General features: G+C 42.8%; 1 protein-coding gene and 1 non-coding gene across 3 annotated transcripts in view; both read left to right on the forward strand.

Annotated features, from left to right (window-relative positions):
* Positions 1–272: 272 nt before the first annotated feature.
* Positions 273–25,765, forward strand: part of LOC106606959 (transmembrane protein 104) — an 87,666-nt gene continuing 62,173 nt past the window's right edge. Inside the window, exons 1-7 of one of the 2 annotated variants that reach the window (XM_045715237.1) lie at positions 273–400; positions 2,122–2,194; positions 10,861–10,982; positions 11,660–11,741; positions 17,239–17,326; positions 18,887–18,973; positions 24,570–24,669. In XM_045715237.1, coding sequence (XP_045571193.1) covers positions 2,150–2,194; positions 10,861–10,982; positions 11,660–11,741; positions 17,239–17,326; positions 18,887–18,973; positions 24,570–24,669 — 524 coding nt within the window. In that variant the 5' untranslated portion in view covers positions 273–400; positions 2,122–2,149. Of the gene's footprint in view, positions 401–1,367; positions 1,570–2,121; positions 2,195–10,860; positions 10,983–11,659; positions 11,742–17,238; positions 17,327–18,886; positions 18,974–24,569; positions 24,670–25,765 lie in introns of those variants that run through there. The other variant, XM_014203457.2, reaches the window with a different exon arrangement.
* Positions 12,399–12,474, forward strand: trnas-uga (transfer RNA serine (anticodon UGA)). Its single transcript has one exon. It is a non-coding gene; the product is annotated as a tRNA-Ser (tRNA).

Here is a 25,765-nt window from a genome sequence, read left to right on the forward strand (position 1 = left end):
CTTTATATACAAGGTTATATAAAAAAGGTTGCCAGATCGAATCCCCGAGCTGACAAGGTACAAATCTGTCGTTCTACCCCTGAACAAACTAGTTGACCCACTGTTCCTAGGCCGTCATTGTAAATAAGAATGTTCTTAACTGACTTGCCTAGTTAAATAAAGGTTAAATAAAATAAAAAAAATGATACATGCCTTTGATTTGGAACGGCTTGCACATGCGCAGTACGGCGCGATAGACCGTTAAACCCGATGACGTGTTTCTACGCATGATCTTAGCTAACCAACTTCGCCATGACATCGCCTACAGCTGTGATCGGGAATTTCTATCTTCATACTGTACCATCTTTGGTGTTCCTCATAAGAAGAACGTGACATATTTGACCGGGATCTGAAGCATCCGGTATGTATCATATGACCAGAGAGGAAGCTTAGAGGCAAATCTGTCTTCCTCCAGCAGGTGGCGTTTTTTCGCACACCAATGAGTGTCGAATTTGGCCAACCTAAAAATGAATGGCTTAGTGGATCCATAAGGTTTATTTGACCGAATAGAAGTTTCGTAATGCTTAAGTTGTTACGAGTGTACTGATATAAGTGACATTACATCGCGGCAACTTTGCAAAAAATCACTTTACATAGGCGTTGTCTCGAAATAGCTATGCATATTCATAGCATAACGAGTCTAGTTTATGCTGCATTCAAAACAACTGGGAACTCGGAAAATACGTGGTCAAATCATGACGTCAGTGATCTCAGGTCGGAGCTCTAGAAAGCGGCCCGAGTTCGAATTCAGAGTTGGATGACCGTATCCCAGTCGGAGGTCGTTTTTTTCCCCAAGTTGCCAGCTCTTCTGAACGCACGGAGAGATTTACGCGGCAGTAGCATATCTCTCCATTTAATACAGGCATTTGACGTCAACTACAGTCATCGAATATTAAAAATATGATTACAATAATCACATGTATCCACCAATGCAAAGAAAATAGGCCGCTAGACAGCACACGGTGCCGCTTTATGGACATCGACTCAATCGTTAGGGCGGTGAGACCTGTATCTTGTCACTATATCCAGATTCTTTGATATGACTCACGGTGGCGGTCCGAATTTTGTTGTCTCGTGACCTAGTAAATACTAGATAAAGTCATAAACCCCTAAAATGTTTATTGAAAAAAATGTCATTTTAACAGTAACTACAATGCTCACCATATGCCTAACTTTAAATTAAGACCCAAAGCACACTTTTGTTTTCATACATTTTTACGATATATTAATGACGCCAATTCTGTTGCAAAGCATTTCTTTAACGGAAGCAAACGGAACGAAACGGGGGAGGGATCTTCCTTGATTTGTCCAATAGAAACTGTCGTTTTGCAACTGTTTGGCTAATGATTACACCCCTGTTGTGCACACAGTCATTGAATGTGCATGAGATAGAAGAATGCACATATAAAGTTTATTGGCGGAGGATGTTTATTTTCTGCACGAGTTATTTATTATTGTCATTCGCTGTCTTGTTGGCTTGAAATTTAGCTTTCTGGTTTAATTACCCTGAAAAAGATTCACTGAACGCAGGTGCGTGTTGTTTACATCTTACTTTGACTTTGTTAATACTGTTGCAAGTGCTTGAAAACAATGTCTAGAGATGATAAACGTAACTAGATAACCAGTTCAACGCTCATACTAAATCTAGCTACAGTACACATTATCGTACTAGCTACAGTAACGTTAACGTTAGACTGGAGAATGTGTCTAGACAGTGCTAGCTACTTTCTGCTGTAGTTCAGTTAGGGCAGGTTGTTTAGCTAGCTATCGTTAGCCAACTAAAAGTTAGCTTGCGTAGTTGACGTTATCTAGTGAGTGCAATACATTTATGCCACATAGCAGCAGATATAATGGCCTTAGCCAACTACTCAAGACAATGCATCACTAGTGTGATGGCATGAAATAGTTAGCAGTGCTAGTTAGCTAGCTATCTGCTTTCTCACAAGGTGTTCTGCATTTTCCCTGACGGAAAAACTAGATTTGTATAAAAGCGGTATCTATGAAAGTGAAACATTATGTGATTGTTTGGACACAGTTTTGTGAATAATTTGATTTAGGATTTGCCATTACTGTATCTTCCAGGTTGTGATCTCCAGTATTGGTGTCCATCATGGCAGGAGGCATCACAGAGACCGGGGAGCTCTACTCCCCGTATGTGAGTATCAGTATTAGACCCAGCAGTGTTATACTCATTCTCCTAACTGTTTCATGTCAGGTATTTGGTGTGCATTATTTTTTATTTTACAATCTTTTTGTAAAATGTCACTCCATATACGAACTTATACGAACAACAACTTCCAGACACACACAAAAAAACGACTACATCTCATCTGCCCAGACCCGCATGCTCACACCCCCATCCCTAGTGCCTGTATTATTGTTTGCCATAGTGCCTGTATTATTGTTTGCCACTTGGCCTGAAATTGTATCAATTTGTTATTCTCTGAAGCCCATGCCTTTTCAATATTCACATAAATAATTAGATTAAAAAATATATATGTGTTAATGATTGGCGTATTGATTTGATTTCCAAGTCTTCAGAGAAAGGTTTTTGAAGATGAGTGATGAGAAGAGAATTGTCCAGCCCATTGGGTGTCTCACTACATCCCCCTATGTCATGTCTTAAAATATAGAGACAGAAGGATTAAAAGTAAGTTTACATTGTAATACTTATGACAATCAACTTTCTAGCTCCGCCCACAACTTCCAGACTTTATAGAATTCCCAGAAAGCATGGATTATTGAGTCATTATTAGTTTTACACTTAAGACATGACTCTGCCATTGTGCTGTATAATTTGTGAATTTAGTCTCTTGTGTATATAATATATTCTATATATTAGTTTATACTGGATTAAGTGTAAATGTTAGTTATCTGTAATGTCGTTAGTTATACTCCAACTTTCCCTCCATCTTGTTCCAACATCAGTTATTTTTTACATCTTTGTTCCAATAGTTTTTTTTCCCGAAGAGATTGTCAGTTGGATGTGGTCTCTGCCAGGTTTTTATATCTTCCTATCATATGAACATAATTTTCTTACTCAAATAAGATTCCCTCAAGGTTGCTCTGATGTCAAGAAGATTTAAAATCAAAATTTTGTGATGTGTAACTTTTAAGTGTGCTGTAAATTCTGAAGAGAGGTTGACAAATGTATAATGGATAGCAAACGCTGAAAAATGATCTAGGCTAAATTAGTTCAAGTTACCTGCATGAGTCCAAAGTCCACACAATATGTGATAAAATTATTTAAAATAGTGATGTGCACCTACTCTCGTATAGATGACATTTTTATCCCTAAAATGTTCATGAATTCTGCTGCTTGTACAATCGGACCCATAGCGCTTTCAGATCACGCCTTTGTCCGCCTCCGCTTTGACCTCTGTAAGAACATCCCGAGATCAAAGAGCTGGAAATTCAACACCTCCATGCTATCAAATGAAGCATTCCATACATTGGTCACAACATGGATAGACAACTACACACAAGACAAAGACTCCTGTTTCTCCGGCCAAATGTGAGACGCTGCCAAAGCCACACTAAGAGGTCATCTGATTGTATATGATTCCTCAGAGAAAAAAGCAATGGAAGCACACAGGTTAGAGCTTGAGAAGGAACTGGAAGTACATAAACAATCTCCAGACAGCGCCTCCTGGATTCAACTTAAAGCAGCTAAAGCAAAACTAAACTTGGACTATACTCGGAGAGATATTGCATACCAATTTAAAAAAGAGCAGTCGGAGCATACAATCATGGCCATCCGAACAGAAGATGACGAGGTCACATATGTTCCAAATAAGATACATTTAACTTTTCATAATTTTTACTGCAAATGTATATGCTTCTGAAAGAGCACGTACAGATGCAGAACTCCATTCCTCCCTAGAGGGAATTTAGCTACCAAACCTATCAGAGACCAACCAAGATCTCAACTCCCCTTTCACTCCCGAGGAGGTCTTAGCGGCAATTATCTCCATGCCACCTAACAAATCCCCAGGCCCAAACAGATTTCCCAGAGTTCCACAAAGCTTTTTGGCCACTACAAAATAATTACCATACTGCTCGATGAGACTAAACACTCTTCTTCCCAAAATAATAAAAGTGTACCAAACTGGATTTATTAGAGACAGGTACTCTTCTGATAAAATTCGCCGTCTTTTTGATATTATAGATCAAGTAAACGCACGGAAGACCCTTGTTCTGCTGGCTTCACTGGATGCTGAGAAAGCATCCAGTGGGCTCCCGAGTGGCACAGCGGTCTAAGGCACTGCATCTCAGTGCTAGAAGCATCACTACAGACCCTGGTTAGATTCCAGGCTGTATCACAACCGGCCGTGATTGGGAGTCCCCATAGGGCTGTGCACAATTGGTCCAGCATTGTCTGGTTTAGGGTTTGTCCCGGGTAGGCCGTCATTGTAAATTAGAATTTGTTCTTAACTGACTTGCCTAGTTAAGGAAAAGGTCAAATAAAAAAAACGTTTGACAGGATGGAGTAAAGCTTTCTGTTCTCAGTCTTAAAAGTTCAATATGGGTCCAAACTTTATCAAATGGATTAAGTCCCTATATTCTTATCCAAATGCCATGGTGTCTACTAATGGTCTAAACTCGGAGAGATTCTCTTTGGGATGTGGCACAAGACAAGGATGCTCGCTGTCCCCTCTCTAAGTGGATGACGTCTTACGCTACATATCCAACCCTGAGAAATTCCTCCCCTCCATTTCAGACACACTTTCTCAGTACGGCAAGTTTTCAGGATATAAGATCAATTTGAATAAATCCATTGTTTCCAATGGAAGACACAGGCTTTCAATACCTTGGAATCTTTGTAACACCAGATCTGAATTGCCTTTTCAACTACCACTCCTGGATCAAATCAAGAATGACCTCCGAACCTGGATCTCCCTCCCAATTAGCTTAGTCAGAAGAATCCATGTTATCCATATCAACATACTCCCTAGATTGAACTATTTATTTCAGATGCTTCCATGCTATCTCCCAGTTTAATTTTTCAAAACAACTAACCAACGCATCACTGTTGTTTGAAAGAAAAGTACATTTTTTGTCCAATAAAATAAAATAATTCAGAAATACAGTGTAGATATTGTTAATGTTGTAAATGACTATTGTAGCTGGAAATGGCAGATTGTTTTATGGAATATCTACATAGGCGTACAGAGGCCCGTTTATCAGCAACCATCATTCCTGTGTTCCAATGACATGTTGTTAGCTAATCCAAGTTTATAATTGAAAAGGCTAGTTGATCATTAGAAAACCCTTTTACAATTATGTTAGCACAGCTGAAAACTGTTGTCCTGATTTAAAGAAGCAATAAAACTGGTCTTCTTTAGACTAGTTGAGTATCTGGAGCATCAGCATTTGTGGGTTTGATTACAGGCTCAAAATGGCTCTAACCAGAACATAAAGAGTAGGGTGAGGCCCCGGTACACAACTGAGCAAGAGGACAAGTACATTAGTGTGTCTAGTTTGAGAAACAGACACCTCACAAGTCCTCAACTGGCAGCTTAATTTTATGGTACCAACAAAACACCAGTCTCAAGGTCAACAGTGAAGAGGTGACTCCGGGATGCTGGCCTTCTAGGCAGAAAAAAAACAAGGACATTTCTAAGTGACCCAAAACATTTGAACAGTAGTGTATATAGGGAAATAAAAAATCTAGAATCAAGTTCTCCACTCTATCGAAACCTGAATCTAAGGGTGTTCTTGCCCTTCCCTGCCTGTAAATCAAATTGGATTTGTCACTTGTGCCGAATACAACAGTGAAATGCTTACACTGAAATGCTTACTTACAAGCCCTTAACCAACAATGCACTTTTAAGAAAAATACCCCCCAGAAAATAAGAAATAAAGTAAGAAATAATCCAAGAGCAGCAGTAAAATAACAATAGTGAGTCTATATACAGGGGGTACTGGTACACAGTCAATGTGCGGGGGCACCGGTTAGTCGAGGTAATTGAGATATCTACATGTAGGAAGAGTTATCAAAGTGACTATGCATAGATAATAACAGAGTAGGAGCAGTGTTAAGTGTGGGGGGGGGGGGGGGCAGTGCAATTAGTCTGGGTAGCCATTTGAGTAGATGTGCAGGAGTCTTATGGCTTGGGGGTAGAAGCTGTTTAGAAGCCTCTTGGACCTGGACTTGGCACTGCGGTACCACTTGCTGTGCGGTAGCAGAGAAAACATGACCAGGGTGGCTGGAGTCTTTGACAATTTTTAGGGCCTTCCTCTGACACCGCCTGGTATAGAGGTCCTGGATGGCAGGAAGCTTGGCCCCAGTGATGTACTGGACCGTAAGCACTACCCTCTGTAGTGCCTTGCAGTTGGAGGCCGAGCTGTTGCCATATCAGGCAGGGATGCAACCTGTCAGTATGCTCTCAATGGTGCAGCTGGAGAACTTTTTGAGGATCTGAGGACCCATGCCAAATCTTTTCAGTCTCCTGAGGGTAGTGCTTTTGTCGTGCCCTCTTCACAACTGTCTTGGTGTGCTTGGACCATGTTAGTTTGTTGGTGATGTGGATGAAAGGAACTTGATGCTCTCAACCTGCTCCACTACAGCCCCATTGATGAGAATGGGGGCGTGCTCGGTCCTCCTTTTCCTGTGGTCCACAATCATCTCCTTTGTCTTGATCACGTTGAGGGAGAGGTTGTTGTCCTTATGTTACACGGTCAGGTCTCTGACCTCCTCCCTATAGGCTGTCTCATCATTGTTGGTGATCAGGCCTACCACTGTTGTGTCATTGGCAAACCTATTGATGGTGTTGGAGTCGTGCCTGGCCGCGCAGTCATGCGTGAAGAGGGTGGTGTTTAGTCCCAGGGTCCTTAGCTTAGTGATGAGCTTTGAGGGCACTATGGTGTTGAACGCTGAGCTGTAGTCAATGAATAGCATTCTCACATAAGTGTTCCTTTTGTCCAGGTGTGAAAGGGCAGTGTGGAGTGCAATAGAGATTCCATCATCTGTTGGGGAGGTATGCAAATTGGAGTGGGTCTAGGGTTTCTGGGATAATGATGTTGATGTGAGCCATGACCAGCCTTTCAAAGCACTTCATTGCTACAGACCTGAGGTGCTACGGGTTGGTAGTAATTTAGGCAGGTTACCTTGGTGTTCTTGGGCACAGGGACTATGGTGGTCTGCTTGAAACATGTTGGTATTACAGACTCAGGCAGGGAGAGGTTGAAAGTGTCAGTGAAGACACTTGCCAGTTGGTCAGCGCATGCTCAGAGTACAAGTCCTGGTAATCCGTATGGCCCTGCGACCTTTGAATGTTGACGGACACAGTCATCCGGAACAGCTGATGCTCTCATGCATGTTTCAGTGTTCCTTGCCTCGAAGCGAGCATAGAAGTAATTTAGCTCGTCTGGTAGGTTCGTGTCATTGGGCAGCTCGGCTGTGCTTCCCTTTTTAGTCTGTAACAGTTTGCAAGCCCTGCCACATCTGATGAGCGTCGGAGCCGGTGTAGTACGTTTCGATCTTAGTCCTGTATTGAAGCTTTGCCTGTTTGATGGTTCGTCGGAGGGCATAGTGGGATTTCTTATAAACTTCCAGGTTAGAGTCCCGCTCCTTGAAAGCAGAAGCTCTACCCTTAGCTCAGTGCGGATGTTGCCTGTTATCCATGGTTTCTGATTGGGGTATGTACGTACAGTCACTGTGGGGACGATGTCATCGACGCACTTATTGATGAAGCCAGTGACTGATGTGGTGTACTCCTCAATCTCATCGGAAGAATCCCGGAACATATTCCAGTCTGTGCTAGCAGCATCCACTTCATCTGACCACTTTTTTTATAGACTGAGTCACTGGTGCGTCCTGCTTTCATTTTTGCTTGTAAGCAGGAATCAGGATAGAATTATGGTCAGATTTGCCAAATGAAGGGCAAGGGAGAGCTTTGTACGCGTATCTGTGTGTAGATTAAAGGTGGTCTATATTTTATTTTTATTTTTTTATTTTTTTTTATTAAAAAAAAGAAAAAGTTGTCTTTTTTTTTTCTCTCATGCTGGTAGAAATGAGGTAAAATGGATTTAAGTTTACCTGCATTAAAGTCCCCGGCCACTAGGAGCGCCACCTCTGTTTGAGCGTTTTCCTGTTTGCTTATGGCGGTATACAGCTCATTGAGTGCTGTCTTAGTGCCAGAATCGGTCTGTGGTGGTATGTAGACAGCTACAAAAAAATACAGATAGTGTTGTCTACAGCTTATCATGAGATACTCTACCTCAGGCAATCAAAATCTAGAGACTTCCTTAGATATCGTGCACCAGCTTTTGTTTACAAATATACATAGACCGCCACCCCTTGTCTTACCAGAGGCTTCTGTTCTATCCTGCCGATACAGTGTATAACCCACCAGCTGAATGTTATTCATGTCGTTGTTCATTCACGACTCGGTGAAACATAAGATATTACAATTTTTAATGTCCTGTTGGTAGGATATACATGCTTTTAGTTCGTCCAATTAATTATCCAGCAATTGTACGTTGGCCAATAGGTGGCAGATTAGCCACTCTTCGGCCGATCCTCACAAGGCACCCGGATCTCCTTCCGCGATACCTCTTCCATCTCTTTCTCCTGCAAATGACGGGGATGAGGGCCTGTTTGGGTGTCTGGAGTAAATCCCTCTCGTCCGACTCATTAAAGAAAAATTATTCATCCAATTCAAGGTGAGGAATCACTGTTCTGATGTCCAGAAGCTCTTTTTGGTCATAAGAGACAGTAGCAGCAACATTATGTACAATTGTACTACTGGTCTGCCCAAATCAGCAACATATTAACATGGATCACAAACAGACAAGACTCAATGTGGATTCAGATAGAGGCCCAATCCTGTGGTTAATTTCCCCTAAGCTCAATTATATTCATTAATGACTTTAGTGATGTTGGGAACATACCCAAAACCTTTGATTTACAACACCCTACTAGCATGGAAGGACTGCAAGAAATCCCTTTAATTTCCTCCCAGATATGCTCTCACTTGCCTATAGTAAACAACCCAGACTCGCCAAAGTCCAGAGTGATGCCAACTTTTATCTTTGGCATACTCTCAGGATCAGGACCTATTCAGACCTGTTTCATCAGAATGCAACTACACTGAAATCCTTTCAAGAGCTCTGCAGGGAATTCGAATGTGCACATTTTCTGTTGTTGATATCTTCAAATTAGACACGTAATTTCCTCATTCACTTCCAAGGGGAGGTTTAGAGCTCATCTCAATTAAGTTGAGACCCTTCTTTCTACAGCACAATCCATCAAAGGCAAAATCTCCAATATCTATAAATTCCTATACGAGAGTGTGGGTTCCTCCTTACTCTTAAAATAATCTGGGAAAAGGACCTTTGTCTGATTATCAGTGATGAGTTATGAGCGGAGGTTTGCGACAGGATATGCTGCTCCTCTACTAATATAAAAATGAAAGTATATAATTACACATTTTTGTTCAAATTGTATTACACCCCAGTGAGACTCCATAGAATGAATACAGACAGTTTTCCTTATTGTAAAATATGTACCTCTGAAAGTAGAACTTATATGCATGTATTTTGGAGTTGTAGAGAGATCTGGTCATCTATACATACTACTGCATGTACAGTTTGATATGACCTCATGTCTCTATCTTCTTAATGTTCAGCAGGACTTTGTTCTTGATCCAGACAGAGAGAATTTGTTTAAGACTATCACATACTTTGATGTAAAATGTATTCTCCTGCTGGGGGCTTCAAATTCCTCCCCTGCATTTTAAAATGTGGCTTGACCAGATTGCTGACTTTCTTCCTCTTGAAAAGCTCACTTACGACCGCCGCAAGAGACATCCCAGGTTTGATAGACTCTGGTCTCCACTACTCAACTTTATTTCAAACTGGACAGAGTGAATGGGGTGATTTAAGAAAATGTGTGTATACAGGAAGTGTAAGTTGCTCTAAAGCTAGTTCTTTACTTGTTGTCTCTGCGAAAGCTGGAAATGTGAAACACGATTACTGATAGTGCTGCTGCAAATTTGTTTGTTGGTTATTTTGTTTTATTCTATAATTTGTCTGCCACATCTGTGATTATGGAATGTGTTTTGTTTGTTGATTTGAAAAACAAGAACTTAATACATCTTTAAATTATACAATAGTGATGTTGAGCAGAAAGGTTGTGGGGAGCACGTGCGGTGGTTACTCATCTGGTCAGGACACTGAAAAGAGGAAGAAGGAATGCTTAGGCACTGAAAAAGGCTACCACTGATGAACTTTGATGACCCAAACCATAAATTCTGTTTAGCAAAGCATTATTGTGAGGCCTGTCTAGGTATTTCACAAGTTTCTGCAGGGACTGATATCAGCATGGCTATGTCTGCTTCAGCTGTTTTAAGGCTAGTTGTCTTGTGGTTAAAGTGCCCTTTCTAGATGAAATATTAATGAACTGAAGGGATGGATAGGGATAAGGGCTTTTTAGTGATCTGACCTTCTGTTCACTGGTCTATCTGTATGTCACGGTGTCAGCCCTACGTCTTTACTGCTAGATGGGACTGTAATAGTCCACAGCTGAGGACAGTGTTTGAATAAGATCAAGATAATGTCTTCAGTTGACCAGTGTGTTGCAACTTGGCAATGTGAGGTCAACATGTTTTTCTTTACACCCGTGCTAAACTGTCGCATGATTTCCAGGGTTCAAACTTCACTCCCTTGACCAGAGTGTGGTGTTACGTTAAGTGAAGGGAGGATAATGTCCAGTAAACAGGATCGTCCAGACGTACTGGCCTCTTGTGGACCAAAACACAACGACCCCCTCTAATAGAGCACTCCCTTGGTCTAACCTCTTGTTCTGTGTCTTTGCAGGTGGGCTTGGTGTACATGTTTAATCTGATCGTGGGCACGGGGGCACTGACGATGCCCAAGGCCTTTGCCCAAGCAGGTTGGGCGGTCAGCCTGGCGCTCATCTCCTTCCTGGCGTTTATGAGGCGAGTTCCTCGTAGGCTCACTGCCTTTCCATTCATTTCCACAACATTTGCCTTACATCCACTTCCCCAGCTCTCACTTTAGTTTAAGCACACCATAGCACAAGAGTAATTTACCATATTTAATCCTTATCGTCCACACCTAAGGTCCTCCCAGCCACCTAAGTGGAGTTATTGCCCTCCCTATCAAATGGGATGCCACTCAGTAATCTAGCAGGGAACAACCAGAGCAGGAGGAGTTGCAGATGAGTTGATGCAGCGTGTCAGTCAGCAGGAGGAAGTTGATGATGCAGGATGTGTTTCATTAGGGTAGTATATGAGGAAAAAGGGGAGACAGTAGACACACAGAGATGCAGATCAGAGGCCAGTACTTTAGCTTTGTGATGTGGATTTAAACATACACTGTGCCTTTTAACAGTCATGTTTTTATATTGCTTTGTTTTTGGTTGAGATCTAGAGATCTTATTTTATCACCAAGGATAGTGTGCAGTTAGGCAAGGTCACAGACTACAAGAAATACAACACAATGATATTCTATGACAGTTGTTGACAATGGGTCATACAATTCTACGTTTGTATAAAATTGTTATGCTGAGTATATAATGTGTGTAGACTCTTCAGGGCTAGTTTTTGTCATCTGAATATATTTTTCTGAACCAACTTTGTTTAATTTTCATCAGTTACATGACCACTACGTTTGTGATCGAGGCCATGGCAGCGGCCAACGCTCAGCTGCGCTGGAAGAGGAGGGAGCAGGAAGAGGTGAGTTAGCAGATAAAAATAACCAACAGGTGGAAGTAATGAAGGAAGAGTGATAGTCGACACTCATACATACTGTCTTTTCCAGTGATCCCTACTCATCAAGTGAAGGCCCAGATTCGCTAGTTCACTACCCCTTAACTTCTATGGGCTAGGTGGGACACCAGCGTCCCACCTGCGGGACACAGCCAGTGAAATATCAGGGCGGAAAATCCAAAAACAACAAAATGTCATAATTCAGCTTTCTCAAACATACAACTATTTTACACCATTTTAAAGATACACTTCTTGTTAATCTAACCACATTGTCCGATTTCAAAAAGGCTTTACAGCGAAAGCAAAACATCACACAGCCATTTTCCAAGCAAGGACATGTGTTAATAAAACCCAAAACACAGTGAAATGAAGCACTAACCTTTGACGATCTTCATCAGATGACACTCCTAGGACATTATGTTACACAATACATGTATGTTTTGTTCGATAAAGTTCATATTTATATCCAAAAACAGCATTTTACATTGGTGCGTGATATTCAGAAAATGTATTCCCACCAAAACGTCCGGTGAATGTGCACATCAATTTACAAAAATACTCATCATAAACGTTGACAAAATGCATAACAATTATTTTAAGAATTATAGATAGACTACTCCTATTGGTCCAGTGTGGCTCAGTTGGTAGAGCATGGTGCTTGAAACACCAGGGTTGTGGGTTCGATTCCCACGGGGGACCATTACACACACACACAACAACAACAAAAATTGTATGAAATGTATGCATTCACTACTGTAAGTCGCTCTGGATAAGAGTGTCTGCTAAATGACTAAAATGTAAAATGTCCTTTTATGCAACTGCTGTGTCAGATTTTAAAATAGCTTTACGGAGAAAGCACATTTTTCAATATTCGGAGTACATAGCTCAGCCATCACGGCGAGCTATTCAGACACCCGCCAAATCCGGGGCAACCTAAACTCAGAATTAGTATAAGAAATATTGTATTACCTTTGCTGATCTTCGTCAGAATGCACTCCCAGGACTGCTACTTCCCCAAGAAATGTTGTTTTTGTTCCAAATAATCCATATTTATGTCCAAATACTGTTTTGTTCGTGCGTACAGATCACTTATCCAAAGGCATAACGCGCGAGTGCAGAACGAGAGACGAAAAGTCAAAATGTTCCATTACCGTACTTAGAAGCATGTCAAACGCTGTTTAAAATCAATCTTTATGGTATTTTTAACGTAAAATTGCGATAATATTCCAACCGGACAATAGCATATTCATTGAAGAAGAAAAAGAAGGAGGGGCGCGCTTGCGGGACCGAGCATATCCAATCCCTTTGTTGCCAGGCAGACCACTCAGTAACTGAGCTCCTATTATCTGCCCAGTGACAGGAAAATGCTCAAACCACTTTCTGAAGGCTTTAGACAGCCAATGGAAGCCTTAGGAAGTGCAACGTCACCCACAGACACTGTAGCTTCGATAGAGAATCAAAAGAACAACTACAATTCTCAGACTTTTCACTTCCTGCTTGGATTTTTCTCAGGTTTTTACCTGCCATATGAGTTCTGTTATACTCAGACACCATTCAAACAGTTTTAGAAACTTCAGTGTTTTCTATCCAAATCTACTAATAATATGCATATTCTAGTTTCTGGGCCAGAGTAGTAACCTGTTTAAATTGGGTACGTTTTTCATCCGGCCGTGAAAATACTGCCCCCTATTCCAGACAGGTTAAACCTCAGCACCTTTACAGGAAGAGTAACCTCAAGGCGCTCAATAGACCATTAACCTCTCTGGGCTAGGTGGGACGCTTGCGTCCCACCTACTCAACAGCCAGTTGAATCCCGTGGCGCGTTATTCAAATACCTTAGAAATGCTATTACTTCAATTTCTCAAACATATGACTATTTTACAGCATTTTAAAGACAAGACTCTCGTTAATCTAACCACACTGTCCGATTTCAAAAAGGCTTTACAACGAAAGCAAAACATTAGATTATGTCAGCAGAGTACCCAGCCAGAAATAATCAGACACCCATTTTTCAAGCTAGCATATAATGTCACATAAACCCAAACCACAGCTAAATGCAGCACTAACCTTTGATCTTCATCAGATGACAATCTTAGGACATTATGTTAAACAATACATGCATGTCTGTTCAATCAAGTTCATATTTATATCAAAAACCAGCTTTTTACATTAGCAGGTGACTAGCATTCCCACCGAACACTTCCGGTGAATTTACTAAATTACTCACGATAAACATTCACAAAAAACATAACAATTATTTTAAGAATTATAGATACAGAACTCCTCTATGCACTCGATATGTCCGATTTTAAAATAGCTTTTCGGTGAAAGCACATTTTGCAATATTCTAAGTAGATAGCCCGGCATCACAGGGCTAGCTATTTAGACACCCAGCAAGTTTAGCACTCACCAAAGTCAGATTTACTATAAGAAAAATGTTATTACCTTTGCTGTTCTTCGTCAGAATGCACTCCCAGGACTTCTACTTCAATAACAAATGTTGGTTTGGTCCCAAATAATCCATTGTTATATCCAAATAGCGGCGTTTTGTTCGTGCGTTCAAGACACTATCCGAAAGGGTAAATAAGGGTGACGAGCACGACGCGTTTCGTGACAAAAAATGTCAAAATATTCCATTACCGTACTTCGAAGCATGTCAACCGCTGTTTAAAATCAATTTTTATGCCATTTTTCTCGTAAAAAAGCGATAATATTCCGACCGGGAAATCGTTTTTTAATACAAAGCGAGTGAAAGTAAAAGCATGCTATCCCCTCATGCACGAGCCTCAGTCTGATGGCCCTCTGATAGAGCACTTGCCAAACGCGCTAATGTGTTTCAGCCTGGGGATGGAATTACATTGTTCAGCTTTTTCCCGCCTTCTGAGAGCCCATGGGAGCCGTAGGAAGTGTCACGTCATGCCAGAGATCCCCTGTTTTTGTTAGAGATGATCAAGGAGGGCAAGAAATGGTCAGACAGGGTACTTCCTGTAAGGAATATTCTCAGGTTTTTGCCTGCCATATGAGTTCTGTTATACTCACAGACACCATTCAAACAGTTTTAGAAACTTTAGGGTGTTTTCTATCCAAAGCCAATAATTATATGCATATTCTAGTTACTGGGCAGGAGTAGTAACCAGATTAAATCGGGTACGTTTTTTATCCGGCCATGCAAATACTGCCCCGTATCCCCAACAGGTTAACCTCTTACATCTAGATGTTCCGCTAGTGGAACACCGCTCCAATATCCAATGATAGGGCGTGGCGCGAATTACAAACTCCTCAAAAATCCCAAAACTTCAATTTTTCAAACATATGACTATTTTACACCATTTTAAAGACAACTCTCCTTTATCTAACCACCTTGTCCGATTTCAAAAAGGCTTTACAACGAAAGCAAAACATTAGATTATGTCAGGAGAGTACCCAGCCAGAAATAATCACACACCCATTTTTCAAGCTAGCATATAATGTCACAAAAACCAAAACCACAGCTAAATGCAGCACTAACCTTTGATGATCTTCATCAGATGACACTCCTAGGACATTATGTTATACAATACATGCATGTTTTGTTCAATCAAGTTCATATTTATATCAAAAACCAGCTTTTTACATTAGCATGTGATGTTCAGAACTAGCATACCCACCGCAAACTTCCGGTGAATTTACTAAATTACTCACGATAAAAGTTCACAAAAAACATAACAATTATTTTAAGAATTATAGATACAGAACTCCTTTATGCAATCGCTATGTCAGATTTTAAAATAGCTTTTCGGTGAAAGCACATTTTGCAATATTCAGAGTAGACAGCCCGGCCATCATGGCTAGCTATTTTGACACCCACCAAGTTTGGCACTCACCAAACTCAGATTTACTATAAGAAAAATTGGATTACCTTTGCTGTTCTTCGTCAGAATGCACTCCCAGGACTTCTACTTTACACCCAATGTTGTTTTGGTTCCAAATAATCCATAGTTATATCCAAATAGCGGCGTTTTGTTCTTGCGTTCAAGACACTATCCGAAGGGTGACGCGCCGGCGCGTATCGTGACAAAAAAATGTCTAAATATTCCATTACCGTACTTCGAAGCATGTCAAACGCTGTTTAAAATCAATTTTTATGCGATTTTTCTCGTAAAATAGCGATAATATTCCGACCGGGAGACGTTGTTTTCGTTCAAAGACTGAAAATGTAAAATGGACTCTTCACGCGCATGCCCGTTTCATTGTTCTCAGATCGACCACTATCCAAATGCGCTACTGTTTTCCGCCCAGGGACTGCAGAGTCTGCAGTGTTTTCTATCCAAATCAAACAATTATATGCATATTCTAGTTTCTGGGCAGGAGTAATAACCAGATTAAATCGGGTACGTTTTTTATCCAGCCGTGAAAATACTGCCCCCTATCCTAAACAGGTTAAAGAATAATATGGGGAATGGAGCGCTTGCCACTCCCACAAATGTGTGATTAAACAAGCCTTGTAGTGTCCTCTACTGACTCACCGGGGGGGGGGCAATTTAGTTTTCAATCATTGTTACTTTAGTCATTTTAAATACTAACGGATTGTCATCTCGTGCAGAGATTGATGGAACTGGTGGAGTTCGTTTTCTTTTTTACAGAAAAGCAGCAAGTCATTTTGCCTAATGCCCAAGGTTTCCACTGGAGGAGTTATGAGCGTAAGGACAATGGGTCTGGCTTTGACAGAGCCCCAAACCCCATGGCCTTGATTCATGGCTCACTTAGTCTTCCTTCCAGTATTTCCTCCCACATAATGGGAAGAAGGGAGGCACAGAGTGGGAATGTTTACCCTTGAACATTCTTTATTTCTTTCCGCTCGAATGAAGCACATGAAAAAAATTAAGCTGTTCCTTTAAAGTGATATACTGGCCAACATTTTCTGAGAAAGTCCCAGAAAATTGTATTAGTTTGAATTTGGGGGGACTGACTCTACATCTCTCGGATGTGACGGAGAAATAGGATAGATCTGCTCTTTTGACTCAGCCAAGGCCACATCTGTCACTTAGATGCTTTGTTTCTGTTGCTGGCATATTCTCTTCCAGTGAGCCACCCACTTCATAGTCTCTCCCACACCCTGCCCAACCAGCTGTAGCTGCTCTTGTTAATTCAACTGATAATGACATCCTCAATGTCGATTGTAATTGAGCATTAATTAATATAAATTGGTAGATGAAGAGTTATGGGAGGGCGTCAGATAGGCGCTCATATCTATTGTATATGAGGGGGAAAGCTCCCTCATCCTCCCCAGCATATTCCAGCTGTTCCAGGCAATTTCCAGATGCTGCTCCCCTCCACGTCACATGTCCAGCAAATATAAAACAGTGTTAATAGGTTGTAAACTGACTGTTGTTGGCACTGAGCAATAGGACTTGTAGATTAGGAGTGAAGTCAGTGTTGGGTGGAGGCAGGCTGGTTATCCTCTTTCCATCACCCTCATCTTCAGGTCCAAGACAGCGACTCCACCTCTGATTATTCGGATGATGATGTCCGGGGACGATCAGAGCCAGAGACGAGGCCCATTTTGTCAGTCCGTGAGTATAGTGTTTCCCTCATCCCTCCTGAAGACTAGACACACTGCTAAGGTTGTGTTGAAAATAAGGTACACTACATGGCCAAAAGTATGTGGACAGCTGCTCGTCGAACATCTCATTACAAAATCATGGGCATTAATATGGAGTTGGTCCCCCCTTTGCTGCTATAATACCCTCCACTCTTTTGGGAAGGCTTTACACTAGATGTTGGAACATTGTTACAGGGACTTGCTTCCATTCAGCCATGAGCATTAGTGAGGTCTGGCATGGATGTTGGGAGATTAGGCCTGACTCAGTCATTCCAATTAATCTCAAAGGTGTTTGATGGGGTTGAGGTCAGGGCTCTGTGCAGACCAGTCAAGTTCTTCCACACCGATCTCGACAAACCCTTTCTGTATGGACCTTGCTTTGTGCATTTGGGGGCATTGTCCTGCTGAAACAGGATTGGGCCTTCCCCAAACTGTTGCCACAAAGTTGGAAGCACAGAATCGTCAAGAATTGTATTGTATGCTGTAGCGTCAATATTTCCCTTCACTGGAACTAAGGGGACTAGACTACTGAACCATGAAAAACAGCCCCAGCCCATTATTTCTCCTCCACCAAACTTTACAGTTGGCACTATGCATTCGGGCAGGTAGCGGTCTCCTGGCATCCGCCAAACCCAGATTCGTCTGTCGGTCTGCCAGATGGTGAAGTGTGATTCATCACTCCAGAGAACACGTTTCCACTGCTCCAGAGTCCAATGTCGGCAAGCTTTACACCACTCCAACCGACGCTTGGCATTGCGCATGGTGATGTTAGGCTTGTGTGCGGCTGCTCGACCATGGAAACCCATTTCATGAAGCTCCCAAAGAACAGTTATTGTGCTGACGTTGCTTCCAGAAGCAGTTTGGAACTCCGAAGTGAGTGAGTGACTATTTTTACTCGCTATGAGCTTCAGCACTCGGTGGTCCCGTTCTGTGATCTTGTGTGACCTACCACTTCGTGGCTGAGCCGTTGTTGCTCCTAGACGTTTCCACTTCACAATAACAGCACTTGCAGTTGACCGGGGCAGCTCTAGAAGGGCATAAATTTGACAAACTGACATGTTGGAAAGGTGGCATCCTATGACGGCGCCATGTTGAGAATGGACACCCTTCAAATTAGTGTATTTGGCACAAAACTCGATTTTAGAAGAGCTCAGTACGAGCCATTCTAGTGCCAATGTTTGTCTATGGCGATTGCATGGCTTTGTGCTCGATTTTAGACACCTGTTAGCATGGCTGAAATTGCCAAATCCACTAATTTGATGGGTGTCCACATACTTCTGGCCATGTAGTATATATGTGAAACCATTGAGTCTTGTGGAGGATTTGGAATTCTCTTTTTTGTCGTCCCTCCTTTTTGAAGGCCTCAATTCTTAAGCATATGTTGATTATGACATAATCAGATCAATCATAAATTGTATGTATCCTCCATATGTCATTGGTTAATGTCAATGTTTTATAGAAGGAATGACATCAGAATCACTCGGATTGGAATGACTCACCACTGCGTTCTCATGTCCATGCATTATCACAGAGCGAACAGGAGGAGGACACGTTGATCACTTTGACATTGTGGAGAGGGTAGAGATGGGTCAAATGGCCTCCATGTTCTTCAACAAAGGTAAGAGCCTATTCTCATTCAGTACTTTGAGTCAGGGGATATGATGAACCCACACTCCGTTATTGAATGAAGTGTTGCTGATGCAGCTATGTGCAGGGCATGGTAAAACCTGTCCTCCTTGTCTAACAACTATGGAGGAGTCTTGAAGGTTGTGTGGGATAATTTGGGGACAGTTTCTTAACCTTTAAATGGGAATCATTGTTAGATTCCAAAAGTGAGGCTGTTAGCTCTCTAATGGGGTGTAATTGTACACTGAGTGTACAAAACATTAGGATAATAGTGAGTTTATTATCCTAATAGTCAGTTGCACCCCCTTTTGCCCTACAAGGTGTTGAAAGCGTTCCACAGGGTTACTGGCCCGTGTTGACTCCAATGCTTCCCACAGTTGTGTCAAGTTGGCTGGTAGTAGATCTCTACTAGTAGCATTGTTCCATCTCATCCCACAGATGCTCAATTGGATTGAGATCTGGTGACTGGGTAGGCCACTGCAGTAAAGATAAATTCACTGTCATGTTCGTGGAACCATTCCTGGACAATCCTAACCTTGTGCCATTGAGTATTATCCTGATAATAAAAAATCTATTTGCAGATGGATACACTGCTGCCATGAAGGGATGCTCCTGATTGGCGATAATGTTCAGATATCCTGTGGCATTCAAATGTTCCTCCATTTTTATCAAGGGGCCCAATGTATGCCATGAAAACACACCCCACACCAATATACTACCACAACCACCACCAGCCTGCAATGTTGACACAGCATGATGGATGGATGTACTTGTGGTTTTCTCCATTCCCTAGTCCTCCCATCAGCAAGAACCGGGGTTCATTCAGATCAGGCAATGTTTTTCCAAGTGTCCATTGTTTTTATTCCTTAACCCACTGCAACCACAGTTTTTTGGGGTTTTTTGCTGGAAGAAGTGGAACTCTTTAAGGTCGTTGGCTGCCATACCCCATTTGTGTCAAGGTACGACTAGTTGTGCATTCTTTTATGAGTCTTTGGGCACCAATGTTGTACTGGACTATCAGTTGACTAACTGTAGCCCGTCTGTTGCGCTGCACAATTTGTCAGCCTCCTTTGTCCTCTTTCATCAATGACCCGTTTTCGACCAATGGCCTGCCGTTGGCTGGATGTCGTTTGCGTGGCTGATCATTCTTGATACACACGGTAAAGTGTTGAGCGTGAAAAACCCAGCAGCGTTGCAGTTCTTGATACATAACAGCTGCGCCTGGCACCTACTACCATACCCCGTTCAAAGGCACTTAAATATTTTGTCTTGTCCATTCACCCTCTGAATGGCACACATACACAATCCATGTCTCAATTGTCTCAAGGCTTAAAAATCCTTCTTTATCCTGTCTCCTCCCCTTCATCTACGCTGGTTGAAGTGGATTTACAGGTGACATCAATAAAGGATCATAGCTTTCAGCTGGTCAGTCTGTCATGGAAACAGCAGGTGTTCCTAATGTTTGGTACCCTCAGTGTATATGGCTAAATGGTTGTATTTCCCAGGCCATCACATTGCTGTTGTTTTAGTCTCCCCAGCGGTGTGTGTGGGCCTCCTGCAGGCTGCACCAGCGGCGGTGAACATGTTAAAGCCTCAGCAGCCTGAGTGATGAGCTAATTGAAAGCAGAATCATGTTCACCTTGAAACAGAACAACCTTGCTGATTTACATTACTCACCTACGTCAGAGTAGACACTCCTCGGTGTGCAGGGCCCGCTCACTACCCCCTCCCCACCCTCTCCTCCTCTGCTGGCAGGTCAGGCTGTTTCTCAAGTAGTATTAACCAGGTAGGTGACTCAACAGTCTGCAGCATACATACCTGCAGCGCCAATACTTCAACAGCATCGCTTTTGTCATCTCTGATGATAAAAAGGTCAAACCGTTCTGCTCCACTCTGACAATGTCACCTGTGTGCAGATCTCTTCCTGTGTTGTGATCCGGCTCTGGCCACTAGGTGGTGCACTTGGCACACTCACACAGAAAATGATTCACTAACTCACACAAAGCCAGGCAGGCATGCAACATGCTGTTAGAGAAGCAGCAGTGTTGTTCCCTAGTGGAACACTCCGGCTGCAGTCTCTTCTTTCCTATTTCTCTCAGCCCTATTAAAATTGATGTGTTAAAACACTCTTTGGTGATGACCTCTCCCTGTGTGTGTGTGGAGTGTGTCTGGTGTGGTGTTGTCCTCGGATGCAGGTGAGGGTGAGGCGCCACGAGGAAGTATCGATCGGTGGCAGAGATAAGAGTCCCCTTTTTCTCTCTGTGTGATGTGGGAGTGCTGCCCAGTGACTCTAATCAGAAATGAATTAGATGGGCACTGGGCCCAGAGAGAGGAGTGAGAGATGCTGCTCTTTCTCTCCGCTCAATGGCGCTCCAGCATAATGGAAGTCTTGTTTGTCTCTCTACCCAGATCTCCGCTGATATGAACTCTTCTTTGTGTAATTAGTGCTGGGAGGTAGTATAAGATTAGTGGTATGTCTGATCAGGGAGTTTTACTGGTGTGGTAAAGCTGTCAGGCATTAAAACAAAATCTCTTGTTTTTTTGTTGAGGGATTGGATAGTGGAGTGTTATTGAATGTGTTGTTGTAGTTAATGGGCTTGGTTGTGTGAGTGAAGGGCTGAGGCCTGCGGTGGGGAAGGGCAGCTCACAGAGCCTATCAGCTGGCCTCTTGAATCCTTACTACCTCGGGCTGGTTCTGGTTATTGATGGGACTGTTCGACCGCACTGGGCACCACTGGCAGGAAAGGCACTTTTTCACTTGATGCGCAGATGCAGATTCGGTGTGGATGTGTGGGGGAATCCTTTTTTTTTCCTTCTCCCCACTTCATGTAATTGAAAAATAATCACTATGAAAGGGCATTCGACTTCCTCCTGAGCCAAAATTGTCATAGCAGCAGAGCAAGCTTGGAATAAGGCCATGGGTATCGGCCCCGCTGGTACTGACAGGAATTTTGATGGGGGCTGGTTTATCTGCGGAGCAGCGAGGAGAGTGCGTGTAGTGTTACTGTAACCTTCCCCATCCACAATTTGCAAGTTGATTAGAAGACGACTTTGGCTAATATCACAAAGGGGGGTGAACAACAGAGGCTGGTCTGTGTGCTCCTTCGCCCATCTCAGCCCACCGTCCCTCTAGGTAGAAAAGGCAGTAGAAGTCATGTATGGGGATATGGATGATGTATGGGGATATGGCAAACAGAGGGAGAAGGTACAGGCTCTATAACATGCACCACCTTATACCCTTGACTTATAGAGAGGAATACTAAGCCAGTCTCCTTTATTACAGACCCCAGCTTTAATGAGTACCTAACACCGATGCATACATTTTTTTTTATACTTGAATGACTTTTCTTAAATGTCATACTTGTACGCTATGAGGGGCACTGACAAAAGGAAAATGGGGAGCAGCGCTGCCACTAAGAAGATAAATGGACATATTTATGTCAGCCATTTCCCCCCCTCCCACCACCCCAATTACATAAGCCTCAACTAAAATAGTTTTCAATTCTCTATTGTATATGAACATAAAGGATGTGCTTTCCTTTTCAGAGGGCCTGCTGCTATTAATGCTCAACTCTGATTATCCCAAGATCCAGATCAATATCCTAAGTTTTATCACAAAGAATACATCTCACTCAATAAAAGCCCATTGGGGTTTCAAAATCAAACCTAAGGAAAGTAATTTCTGTTGCATCCAACAAACCACCTTTAGTTGTCAGGCTCTCACATTCCTGCCTGATGAAGCTCCACGATAGTAGAGCGGAGACCAGTACAGCTGTGGCTTCCAGCGTGGTTGGCATTCAACAAAATGGCTGTGGATGTTGGAAGGAAGCAACTTCCTAATGTACCTCTTCTTCTGGGAACCACTCCTTCCTCCTCCAGACCCAGCTAGAGAGGCTATCAGGGCCTCTGTCAGTCTGCGACAGTAGGGTGATTGATAGTGACGTGTGTCCGTGCCGCTAGGGGACTGAGTGGAGCTCCTATGTGAAGAGTCATTTGCAGCAGCAGCGTGTGAGCCTCTGGGCATGGGTAATGGGGAGGTATTAATGACAGAGCCTGGCAGGGCAGCATCCTCTTGGTCATGCTGGGTCCTCACCTAGCTATCGCTCACTGACATGGGCAGCACAGGCAGCCCTGATTCCCCCTATCTGAGGCAAAAGCTCTAACAGGCTTCCTTTCCATAGGGCCAGATGGAGACATGCAGGAATGGTAGAGAGTACTGTACAGTGCTAACCTCTGAACGTGGGGTTGTCGGAGAGGAGGTGAAAATGGAATGTGTAGAATTGATGCAGAGAGAATCGAGTCCCGTCCCCCCCCCCACCAACCTGTGAGATACTTTCATACTGTAATCAGTGTGCAGATCAATACTGATAGGTACAGTATAGTGTAATCACACACACTGATGTCTTCTTGAGTTATCAATGTTTATTTTCCCCAGCCTGTGTTTTATGACCTCAGTGCACCACTGCACAATGATGTGATCAGATGGTCCTGGAAGAGAATAAACACAACCTGGCTACCAAAGTGCCCTTTGGTTCCCTCTCCCACAGTACTTTAGCACCACATTATCCTCAATGGAGGTAAGATGAGTGGTGGTGCTAGCTAGGTAAATGTTTTCTGTCATCGCCCTTTCCCACAGAATTTACCTGCTGTTAGACTCTCCATCTAACTCAAACAGGGCTGCAGCAACTTACTGTAGCAACTGTAATATAGCTTCATATCATAATGCAGTCTACTGTAAGTGTCCATCCAACCCTGTCATAAAACAGGTGATAACTGTTTTACAACTACATGGGCTTACCTGTCTGTTGGACCAACTAGTCCTCTTCCATGTCCCTTTTCTTGTTTCCCTCAGCTCGGCTGTGTGATGGGCAGCAGAAGGTTGCCATTTGTCCCTTTACTCTCAGATCAGATTAATTCAATTTAGCCCTGTAAAACTATAAACCCCTCCCTTTTATTGATTTTTAATGGACTCCACACTCTAATTTCCCTGTCAGTAATGAATTGGCTGCCAGGGCCAGTAGGACACAGGAGCCTCCCACATGAGAACTCCAGTGTATGATGGATGCCTGGCACACCATGGCTATCGGTCTCCCGTTGTTGAAAGCTCTCAATCTCCACTCGTTGCGCCAGCTTGGATGGGCCAGTAGTGTGAGGTGGGTGTGGGGGAGGTAATGAGGAGAATTTTCATCATGAAGTGATTACTTTCTTAATTAGTGTGATTAATATTCTTCCGGAGGAGCGGAGAAATGTGCTGCTGCAGTTGTGGCTGCCATCCCGGAGGGAGAAGCAGGAGATTGATGGAGGAGTGGAGGTGTAGAGATGGAGGAGATTGCCTCTGATGGAGACTGCACGTTCAGCTGTTGAAGTTTGACACAAGTTGCATTGACCATGTTTCATAATCAGGCATCTGACGTCTGTTAAAGATGAGGAATGTGTTAGCTAAGCTATCCCTGCATGTGTGTAGGCAGATTCTCTCGGAGGAATTGATAACACAGTCATATACACTAGAAATATACAATGTATGACATTTTATGTATAGATCCAGGTATAATCTGCTTATGTCTTAACCGTTTGGTTTTGTTTTTCAGTTGGTGTCAACATGTTCTACATCTGCATGGTAGTCTACCTGTATGGAGACCTGGCCATCTATGCTGCTGCTGTACCCATATCACTAATGGAAGTAGCCTGGTAAGACCAGCCAGCTTGCTGCTGATTCATTACATTCATGGGTTTCTTATTCGGGGGTATTATTTCAAGCAACTTTATGACTACTGTGGGTGCAGCTGACTTTCCCAAGTACTTGGAGCATTTACTTTTGGCAGGACAAAGCATATCCCTTTCTCTCAGTTCTGTTTTTGTTTCTGCACTTTGGCTGTTCCCTGACCTTCTTTCTCAGTAAAACTTTCTGATGAGGGGGCCTTTAGCCTTCCTGACCTCCCACCAGTGCTCTTGGCATTTACTTTTTGTTGATTGGCTTCCAGACAGGTTTTTAAGTCCCCTCCACTGGCCCGGTGGGCTGGGTGACATCACATATTCCATATTGTTCCATTCTCAGACGGTATGACTTAGCCTGCAGATCTAAGGGAGGCTCTTCTCTAGAGAAACTATTGTCCTGGTGAGACCACCTTAACCGTCAGGATCACAATTCAATTTGGTGTAGCTTTATGACAGAAAGATGATTGACTTTCTTATGGTGTACCAAAAAGTACAATTTCAACCAAAGACCCCCGCGCCAAAAACTTAAGCGCTCTCCCATTTTGTCCAAATGACGTTAGATTATCAGTGACTTTTTAAGGGTTCAGTGAGACCTGGGAGTGCCATATAGGGGTTTCTTATGAACATGATGTGGTGAGGATGAGATCCTTAAAAATGTATAGAGATACTTAGCTTTTAAAGGTGAAGGTGAGTGAATACATTTCAATTCAAGATTACAATTTAACCACTTACCACATCAGAGGAAGTTCTATTAACATACCAACCTAATAGCATGAAAAATATACGTTTGTCCCCCTCTGACTCAGCGGGGTCGAAATGCCCCGTGGTAACTTTCTAGCTAAAATGTGAGGCGGAACAGACACTTAAAAAGGAATTACCCTATGGCACAGACCGGAGCTCCCCGCCCGACTGGCTCTGCCACTGAGGAGAGCCAGGAGATTGAGATCGCAGAGCGGTATCTCTTTGTAAAGCCTTGCCACAGCAGACTTCTCAGTGGCAGAGGCAGACTGAGCATCAATTATGGGACATAATCATTAGAGTCTGCCGCACCTTGTTGGCAGTACTGAAA

Source organism: Salmo salar, chromosome ssa03, assembly GCF_905237065.1.
Source record: "Salmo salar chromosome ssa03, Ssal_v3.1, whole genome shotgun sequence".
NCBI classification, from domain to species: domain Eukaryota; kingdom Metazoa; phylum Chordata; class Actinopteri; order Salmoniformes; family Salmonidae; genus Salmo; species Salmo salar.